Below are 9,917 nucleotides of genomic sequence, written 5' to 3'. Positions count from 1 at the left end.
AATAGGGATGTAATGCCGGTAAGATGAAGGAACAGGCACATAATGCCGGTTCAAATGAGGGAACAGGGACATACTGCCGGTAAGATGAGGGAACAGGGACATAATGCCAGTAAGATGAGGGAACAGGGACATCATGCCGGTAAGATGAGGGAACAGGGACGTAATGCCGGTAATATGAAGGAACAGGGACATAATTCCTGTAATATGAAAAAACAAGGACAGAATGCCGGTAATAGGAAGGAACAGGGACAAAATGCCTGTAATATGAAGGAACAGGGACATAATGCTGGTAATATGAAGGAACAGGGACATAATGCCGATAATATGAATTAATAGGGACACAATTCTGGTAATATGAAGGAACTGGGACGTAATGCTGGTAATATGAAGAAACAGGGACGTAATGCCGATAATTTGAAGGAGCAGGGACGTAATGCCGGTAATATGAGGGAACAGGGACATAATGTCTGTAATATGAGGGAACAGGGACATAAAGCCGGTAATATGAAGGAACAGGGACATAATGCCTGTAAGATGAGGGAACAGGGACATATTACCGACATTATGTCCCTGTACCCTCCTACAGTGGACATAATGCCTGTAATATGAAGTAACAGGGAAATAATGGCTGTAATATGAAGGAACGGGGACATAATGCCGGTAATATGAAGGAACAGGGACGTAATGCCGATAATATTAAGAAACAGGGACCTAATGCCGGTAATATGAAGGAACAGGGACATAATGCCTGTAAGATGAGGGAACAGGGACATATTACCGGCATTATGTCCCTGTACCCTCCTACAGTGGACATAATGCCTGTAATATGAAGTAACAGGGAAATAATGGCTGTAATATGAAGGAACAGGGACATAATGCCGGTAATATGAAGGAACAGGGACGTAATACCGATAATATTAAGAAACAGGGACCTAATGCCGGTAATATGAAGGAACAGGGACGTAATGCCGGTAATATGAAGGAACAGGGACATAATACCGGTAAGATGAGGGAACAGGGACAAAATGCCGGTAAGATGAGGGAACAGGGACATAATGCCGTTAATATGAAGGAACAGGGACATAAAGCCGGTAATATGAAGGAACAGGGACATAATGCCTGTAAGATGAGGGAACAGGGACATATTACCGGCATTATGTCCCTGTACCCTCCTACAGTGGACATAATGCCTGTAATATGAAGTAACAGGGAAATAATGGCTGTAATATGAAGGAACGGGGACATAATGCCGGTAATATGAAGGAACAGGGACGTAATGCCGATAATATTAAGAAACAGGGACCTAATGCCGGTAATATGAAGGAACAGGGACATAATGCCTGTAAGATGAGGGAACAGGGACATATTACCGGCATTATGTCCCTGTACCCTCCTACAGTGGACATAATGCCTGTAATATGAAGTAAAGGGAAATAATGCCTGTAATATGAAGGAACAGGGACATAATGCCGGTAATATGAAGGAACAGGGACGTAATACCGATAATATTAAGAAACAGGGACCTAATGCCGGTAATATGAAGGAACAGGGACGTAATGCCGGTAATATGAAGGAACAGGGACGTAATGCCGGTAATATGAAGGAATAGGGACGTACTTCCGGTAATATGGAGGAAAAGGGACATAATACCGGTAAGATGAGGGAACAGGGACAAAATGCCGGTAAGATGAGGGAACAGGGACATAATGCCGTTAATATGAAGGAACAGGGACGTAATGCCGGTAATATGAAGGAACAGTGACGTAATGCCGGTAAGATGACGGAACAGGCACATAATGCCGGTTCAGATGAGGGAACAGGGACAGAATGCCGTAAGATGAGGGAACAGGGGCATAATGCCGGTAAGATGAGCGAACGGGGACTTAATGCCGGTTATATGAAGGAATAGGGACGCAATTTCGGTAATATGAAGGAACAGGGACGTAATACTGGTAATATGAAGAAACAGGGACGTAATGCCGATAATATGAGGGAACAAGTAGAAGCGGGAAAAGAGCGGCAGGTATTGTAAAATGAGCTTGCAATTCAAAATCTGAGTTAAGCCAATCAACGGGAGGGGGAGGGATTGGTAATGTAAATTAGCTGAGAGAAACGCCCCGGAAGTGACATGAATTTCAGTTCTCTCTCTGGTCCTCCCAAGGTCTATATATGGACACACCCCGCGTTGGTGGGTATAATAGTTCTCTTTAGCTCCAGCTTACAGGATGTCTGGTCGTGGTAAAGGAGGAAAAGGACTCGGAAAGGGCGGTGCCAAGCGGCACAGGAAGGTGCTCCGTGATAACATCCAGGGCATCACCAAGCCTGCCGTCTAGCTCGCAGGGGAGGCGTCAAACGCATCTCCGGTCTCATCTATGAAGAGACTCGCGGCGTCCTGAAGGTTTTCCTGGAGAACGTCATCCGTGACGCCGTCACCTACACCGAGCATGCCAAGAGGAAGACCGTCACCGCTATGGACGTGGTGTACGCGCTCAAACGCCAGGGCCGCACTCTCTACGGCTTCGGAGGTTAATTCCGCTCCTGCTCAGCTCCATCTTACACAACACAAAGGCTCTTCTCAGAGCCGCCACATCCTCTATAGATCAGCTATGATGTCTGCTGGTGACCGCTCGTGTATCATCTGAGCAGTGACCTTCTATATACACGGGGGTAGGGGCTTCAGTATCACGTCGGTCTTCCAGTGAGGAGCCGGATATAGGACCGCAGTGTGTCCCCCTAATAACGTCCTAGAAGCAGCTGCCTGAATTGGGTCTTAGACCAGGGAATGTTAATCTGAAGGGAAAGAGTGCCTTAGTGCTATACTTGCTGCCGAGTGATCCTCAGGCAGGAAAACACATCCTCGTAGCGGCGCTGCCGGACGCCGTTTGTGCCAATGCCTGCACGTACAGGAGTGGCAGAAACTCACCGCTGAATATCCGCTCAGTTGCTCATAGCGCTGTATAAGCGCACGAGCAGCGGATCAAACAGCGGACTTGCGGTGTTGCTTCTTCGGCGTCCAGCTTGCTGCTGGACAACGTGCTTTCCGCAATCCTTGGAGAGAGGGCCAGTGTTTTCTTAGCTGCTGTCACTGCTACTAATGTTACCAGATTCTTACAACAAACAATAAATCTGTTACTGGGACCAACTTTGACACAAGTATCGGCTCGTATTGCTTCGTATCTCATTCTGCCGGACGGCTGGGATTAATAAGGCTGCTGGCAATAAATCTAGTAACCTCTAGTACTAATAATGAATCTGTCTGCTGTCCCTATATAGCACTCACTTTATTACAGTAACGCGTGCAGTTTCTTGCAGAGAGACGCATTCAATGAATGAAAAAGGAGAAACTGATGCAGCTGATATGGCATTTTACAAGAGCAAAACCCAATGTTGGAGGGCCAGTGTTTTCCAAGCTGCTCTCATTGGTACAAATGTTACGAGATTTTCAAAACAAACTAGCAATTTGTAGCACCAAGTTCCACATAAGTATGGACTTGCATTGTCTTGTATGTCACTTTGCCAGACTGCTGGTATAATCGCGCTGCTGGCAATACAATGACAGGAAACAGAATGCACCTATTTCTACTTCGTACTAACACTGTGCGTTGTCTATACTTAGGACTCCCCTCATCCCACTAACGCATGAAGTTGCTGCAGAGTAACATTTACTGAGACGCATTCGAAGAATCCAGTGAGACTGGAAGATATAATTTAAGACACTATGTAGTCGGGGGCGAGTTGTAGATCATGAACATGAATCACTGGAGTAGTTGTACTATTAATGTGTCCTGTACAGTATAGTTAGTGCACCAATGAGGACAGCGCCACCATCTGCACGAGGCAGTAGTGAATATATAGGTCATGAGTAACGCAGTTCTACACCCACCCTACGGCTTCCTCTTCAATGTTTATCCCCGCGGTATATGAATTCATAATGGAGGTTGTCGCCCCCTCCTGCTGGCTAGATCTCTGTACAAGCAGAGCCACTTATCTGGCGCAGAACGTTTACATATCGGAGATCAGCGGTGAGAGCTCTAGTCTAAGGACCATGTGGGCAACTCTTAAAAGGGTAGTAGTCAGATTTATAACAGATGCCAAGGAAACTGCTTGACTACGATAGAGAACAAGCAATCACACTGGCGAGGACTGGATAAAGGGTGGTTATTGTAATACAGGCGGAGCAGACTCTGGTGTCTCCTCTGTGCCGGGTGTTGTAATACAAGTGGAGCAGACTCTGGTGTTTGTGCCTGGTTATTGGAGGAGCAGTCTCTGGTGTCTTCTACACGCTGTAATAGAATAGGGACATAGTGCGGTCATAGGAGGGAACAGGGACATAATGCCGGTAATATGAGGGAAAAGGGACATAATGCCGGTAATATGAGGGATCAGGGACATAATGGCTGTAATATGAGGGAGCAGGGACATAAAGCCGGTAATATGAAGGAATAGGGACATAATGCTTGTAATATGAAGGAACAAGGACATAATGCCGGTAATATGAAGGAAGAGGGACATAATGCTTGTAATATGAAGGAACAGGGACATAATGACTGTAATATGAAGGAACAAGAACATAATGCCGATAATATGAAGGAATGAGGACATAATGCCGGTAATATGAAGGAAGAGGGACATAATGCTTGTAATATGAAGGAATAGGGACATAATGCCGGTAATATGAAGGAACAGGGACATAATGCCTGTAATATGAAGGAACAAGAACATAATGCCGATAATATGAAGGAACAAGGACATAATGCCGGTAATATGAAGAAAGAGGGACATAATGCTTGTAATATGAAGGAACAGGGACATAATGCCGGTAATATGAAGGAACAGGGAAATAATGCCCGTAATATGAAGGAATAGGGACATAATGCCTGTAACATGAAGGAACATGGACATAATGCCTGTAATATGAAGGAACAGGGACAAGATGCCGGTAAGATGAGGGAACAGGGACAAGATGCCGGTAAGATGAGGGAACAGGGACCTAATGCCGGTAATATGAAGGAACAGGGACATAATGCGGATACTTTGAAGGAACAGGGACATAATGCCGGTAAGAGGAGGGAACAGGGACATAATGCCGGTAATATGAGGGAACAGGGACATATAACCGGCATTATGTCCATGTGCCCTCCTACAGGGGACATAATGGCAGTAATATGCGGGGACATGGACATAATGCCGGTAATATGAAGGAACAGGGACATAATGCCGGTAAGATTTGGGAACAGGGACATAATGCCGGTAATATGAAAGAACAAGGACATAATGCCGGTAATATGAAGGAACAGGGACATAATGGCTGTAATATGAGAGAACAGGGACATAAAGCCGGTAATATGAAGGAACAGGGACATAATGCCTGGAGGATGAGGGAACAAGGACATGTAACCGGCATTATGTCCCTGTGCCCTCTTACAGGGGACATAATGCCAGTAATATGAAGGGACAGGGACATAAAGCCGGTAAAATGAAGGAACAGGGACTTAATGCCGATAATATGAAGGAACAAGGACATAATGCCGGTAAGATGAGGGAACAGGGACAAAATGGCGGTAATATGAAGGAACAAGAACATAATGCCTGTAATATGAAGGCACAGGGAAATAATGCCTGGAAGATTAGAGGGACAGGGACATATAACCAGCATTATGTCCCTGTGCCCTCATACAGGGAACAAAATGCCAGTAATATGAGGGGACAGGTATATATAGCAGGTAATATGAAGGAACAGGGACATATTGCCGGTATTATGAAGGAACAAGGACATAATCCCGGTAAGATGAAGGAACAGGGACGTAATGCCGGTAGGATGAGGGAACAGGGACATAATGCCGGTAATATGAGGGAACAAGGACATAATGCCGGTAAGATGAGGGGAAAGGGACATAATGCTGTGTAATGTGAGGGAACAAGGACATAATACCGGTAATACGAAAGAACAAGGACATAATGTCGTTAATATGAAGGAACAGGGAAATAATGCCGGTAATACGAAGGAACAGGGACATAAAGCCTGTAATATGAAGGAACAGGGACATAAAGCCTGTAATATGAGGGAACAGGGACATAATGCCTGTAATATGAAGGAACAGGGACATAATGCCGGTAATATGAAGGAACAGGGACATAATGCCTCGAAGATGAGGGAACAGGGACATATTACCGGCATTGTGTCCCTGTACCCTCCTACAGGGGACATAATGGCAGTAATATGTGGGGACACGGACAATACTACGGCGTCTTGTCTTTTGCCGGCTTAATGTAGTACAAGAGGAACAAACAGTGTCTGTTCCCTCCTCTGTGCCAGGTTCTAGTTATACAGGTGGAGAAGCCTCTAGTGTCCTGTCTGTGTCCGGGTAATGTACTGCTGGAGGAGCAGGTTCTGGGGTCTGGCCTGTGTCAGGTTATAGTTATACAGGTGGAGAAGTCTCTAGTGTCCTGGCTGTGTCCGGGTAATGTACTGCTGGAGGAGCGGGGTCTGGCCTGTGTCAGGTTATAGTTATACAGGTGGAGTAGTCTCTAGTGTCCTGTCTGTGTCCGGGTAATGTACTGCTGGAGGAGCAGGTTCTGGGGTCTGGTCTGTGTCAGGTTATAGTTATACAGGTGGAGAAGTCTCTAGTGTCCTGTCTGTGTCCGGGTAATGTACTGCTGGAGGAGCAGGTTCTGGGGTCTGACCTGTGTCAGGTTATTTTAGTAAAGGAGGAGCAGACTTGTGTCTTTTCTGTGCTGGGAAATTGTAATACAGGTGGAGCAGACGCTGGTGTCCTGCCTGTGCCGAGTTATTGTAACATAAGTAGAGCAAACTCTGGTGTTTCCTCTGTGCTGGGTTATTGTAACACAGGTGGAGCAGTTTCTGGTGTCTCCTCTGTGCCAAGTTACAGTAAGACAGGCGGAAGACACTCCGACATCTCGTCTGAGCCGGGTTACCCTTCTGGGCTCTCTGCAGCTCCAGGTCGCCCCCGCATCTGACAATCAGCTTCCCGCACGTTAGACATTGTGGTAAAGAATCCTGTGATAGTGACAAGTGCCGGGAATAGAGGGCACGAGCTCCCGCAAACACATTTATCTTGTCCGATCACAGCGATGTGCAGATCGGCAGAACTATGGCAGAGATCCCGGGGCCTCCTCCCGGCTCCTTCCCAGCATCTCTGCCAGTGAAGGCTAGAAATGAGTAGGGGGAATGTCAGGGAGGGGGAAGTCACGTAGAGTGCCCGCTCGCCCGGCCGCTTCTAGTCGGTAAAGGGCTCTTATCCCGGGCAGGGAAGCACAAGGGGAGAGCGGAGCTTCACTCCTGTCAGATGAGGAAAGGGAGGACATGTGATCAGTGTCAGCCAGTAGACGCTCAGGACAATCGCAGCCAATCACCGAGCAGCCGCTGTACATATAAGAGGCCCCAGCTCCCTCCTCAGTGTTTCCCTCGCAGGATTATTGTTTTAGTGTATTCCCGTGTTATACGATGGCAGAGACCGCACCAGCCGCCGCTGTCCCTCCCACCGAGCCGGCCGCCAAATCCAAGAAGCAGCCGAAAAAACCTGCAGCAGGGGGCGCCAAGAAAAACAAAAAACCCTCCGGTCCCAGCGTGTCCGAGCTCATCGTGAAAGCCGTGTCCGCCTCCAAAGAGCGCAGTGGGGTGTCTCTGGCCGCCCTGAAGAAGGCTCTGGCTGCTGGAGGATACGATGTAGACAAGAACAACAGCCGCCTGAAGATGGCGCTCAAGACTCTGGTGACCAAGGAAACCCTGCTCCAGGTGAAAGGCAGCGGCGCCTCCGGCTCCTTCAAGCTGAACAAGAAGCAGCAGGAGACTAAGGACAAGGCGGCCAAGAAGAAGCCGGCGGCTGCTGCCAAATCCCCGAAGAAGACTCCGGCCAAGAGCCTGACAAAGGCCAAGAGGCCTGCCGCTGGCAAGAAGGTGGCGAAGAGCCCCAAGAAGCCAAAACCTGCCCCCAAGAAAATAACAAAGAGCCCAGCAAAGAAGGCGGCCAAGCCCAAAGCTGCCAAGAGTCCGGCTAAGAAAGCTGCCAAGAGTCCGGCTAAGAAAGCTGCCAAGAGTCCGGCAAAGAAAGCGCCCAAAGCTGCCAAGAGTCCGGCTAAGAAAGCGTCTAAATCCAGGAAGACCGTGGCGAAGAAATAACCGAGAGCCGCCCGTTTCTTGTCCCAAAAAAAGGCTCTTTTCAGAGCCACCACCTTCTCCCCGTCAGAGCTGTATGATCACTTGCCGCTATTTCCTCCGGTACAGACAGCAGCGCGATCCTGAGATAAAGGAGGCGCTATCATCGCGTGTGCACGGAGGAGCTTCATGTCCCTGTTACTCTATGACACGGGTCATTTCTGGTCATCGCGCTGGACGCCATAGCTGCTGTATCCGGACCTCCACAGTGTCCGTCCCGTCACTATGGTGTAACATCCAGGCAGAGTTTATCAGGTCACAGTCCACCAGGTGTAATGTGTGAATAAGGACCGGGGCAGCAATAGACTTGTAGCTTACAGCACAGGATCCACGTGAAGGAGGCCGATGGTTTACACTCTCTCCGGTGTAAATAGAGCACAATGTCCCCTCCTCCTCATTACACGTGGTGGATGGTGACCCTTATATGCTGCCTCTGGATGCGGGGCACAGTGTCCTGTGTAAGGATGGGGTGGGGGATTGTCCCTTTGTGTGATCTATAAAACTCTGCAGCGGCGGATGATGGGGAAGTAGTCTCTTATATAACGCTGTGTACGTGATCTGCGGACATGGAAATACAGTGAGCTGTTACTGATGACAACTATTTCGCAGAGCTGGAGAAATGATCTCATTAACGCCCCCTGCTGTACAAGCTGCGTCTGGACATCATGTAAACCGGTGTCCGCGTCTTCGGAGCGGTGATTGGTCGCGAATATCACATTTGCTTTGTCGGGCGCATATTTTTATGAAGAAGCCAATAGAATGTAGGGGTGTGCCTTTCATGGACCAATGAGGACACGCTCAAGTGTATAAATACTCTGCTCTGTCCTCTCCTCGTATCAGTCTACAAGTGTGCACGTTGTTATAGAGCTATGGCCAGAACAAAGCAGACCGCGCGTAAATCCACCGGCGGGAAAGCGCCCCGCAAGCAGCTGGCTACTAAAGCTGCACGGAAGAGCGCTCCCGCTACCGGCGGAGTGAAGAAGCCTCATCGTTACCGCCCGGGCACAGTCGCTCTCCGTGAAATCCGCCGCTACCAGAAGTCCACGGAGCTTCTTATCCGTAAGCTGCCCTTCCAGCGCCTGGTGCGAGAGATCGCTCAGGACTTCAAGACCGATCTGCGCTTCCAGAGCTCAGCAGTCATGGCTCTGCAGGAGGCCAGCGAGGCTTATCTGGTCGGACTGTTTGAGGATACCAACCTGTGCGCCATCCACGCCAAGAGGGTCACTATCATGCCCAAAGACATTCAACTGGCCCGCAGGATCCGTGGTGAGAGGGCTTAGGTCTGAACCCGGCACCGACTACAACACAAAGGCTCTTTTCAGAGCCACCAAATCCTCCCTCAAACGAGCTTAATCCTTTTCCTCCGTTATTCTACCGCGACTCCCGCTGGCTTCTCGGTGCTCTGCTATTAATATGTGGAGATGCTATGTTAACCCTTTCAGTGCTTGGCGCCATTTACACTATAACCAGTCCCCGTCTCTAGCGCTCACGTTATCCGGCCCTTTCATCAGTCCTGTCATGTGTTATGCCGGGTGTCTGCGCTGTATTCATCACCTCCCTCTCCGGCTGTATCGTAGCGATAACCCGCCCCACTCCTCACTGATGACCGTACATCGCTCTTCCTATAATAACCTCCGCTGCTGCTGCTAGGAATGACGCCGTTATGTGCAGCTAATGATCCACCGCTGACCAGTGTGTGCGGAGTCCTTGTTCCCTACTCCTTGTAAAGGCAAACCAGGCG

General features: G+C 48.7%; 2 protein-coding genes across 2 annotated transcripts; both read left to right on the top strand.

Annotated features, from left to right (window-relative positions):
- Positions 1-7,399: 7,399 nt before the first annotated feature.
- Positions 7,400-8,160, top strand: LOC142700530 (histone H1.01-like). Its single transcript, XM_075848108.1, has one exon. It carries the CDS (start codon positions 7,466-7,468, stop codon positions 8,138-8,140), a length of 675 nt encoding a protein of 224 aa, XP_075704223.1. The 5' UTR covers positions 7,400-7,465; the 3' UTR covers positions 8,141-8,160.
- Positions 8,161-9,030: 870 nt separating this feature from the next.
- LOC142700526 (histone H3) lies at positions 9,031-9,456 on the top strand. Its single transcript, XM_075848105.1, has one exon. The coding sequence runs from the start codon at positions 9,046-9,048 to the stop codon at positions 9,454-9,456; it is 411 nt and encodes a 136-aa protein (XP_075704220.1). The 5' UTR covers positions 9,031-9,045.
- The last annotated feature ends 461 nt before the right edge of the window (positions 9,457-9,917 follow it).

The sequence above is a fragment of the Rhinoderma darwinii genome, unplaced genomic scaffold (genome assembly GCF_050947455.1).
Source record: "Rhinoderma darwinii isolate aRhiDar2 unplaced genomic scaffold, aRhiDar2.hap1 Scaffold_1876, whole genome shotgun sequence".
Classification (NCBI taxonomy): Eukaryota; Metazoa; Chordata; class Amphibia; order Anura; family Rhinodermatidae; genus Rhinoderma; species Rhinoderma darwinii.
This window is presented reverse-complemented; position numbering and strand designations above follow the sequence as displayed.

Bases quoted from the DNA above. Each gene is read 5' to 3' on its own strand.
- LOC142700530 (XM_075848108.1), top strand. From the start codon at position 7,466: ATGGCAGAGACCGCACCAGCCGCCGCTGTCCCTCCCACCGAGCCGGCC.
- LOC142700526 (XM_075848105.1), top strand. From the start codon at position 9,046: ATGGCCAGAACAAAGCAGACCGCGCGTAAATCCACCGGCGGGAAAGCG.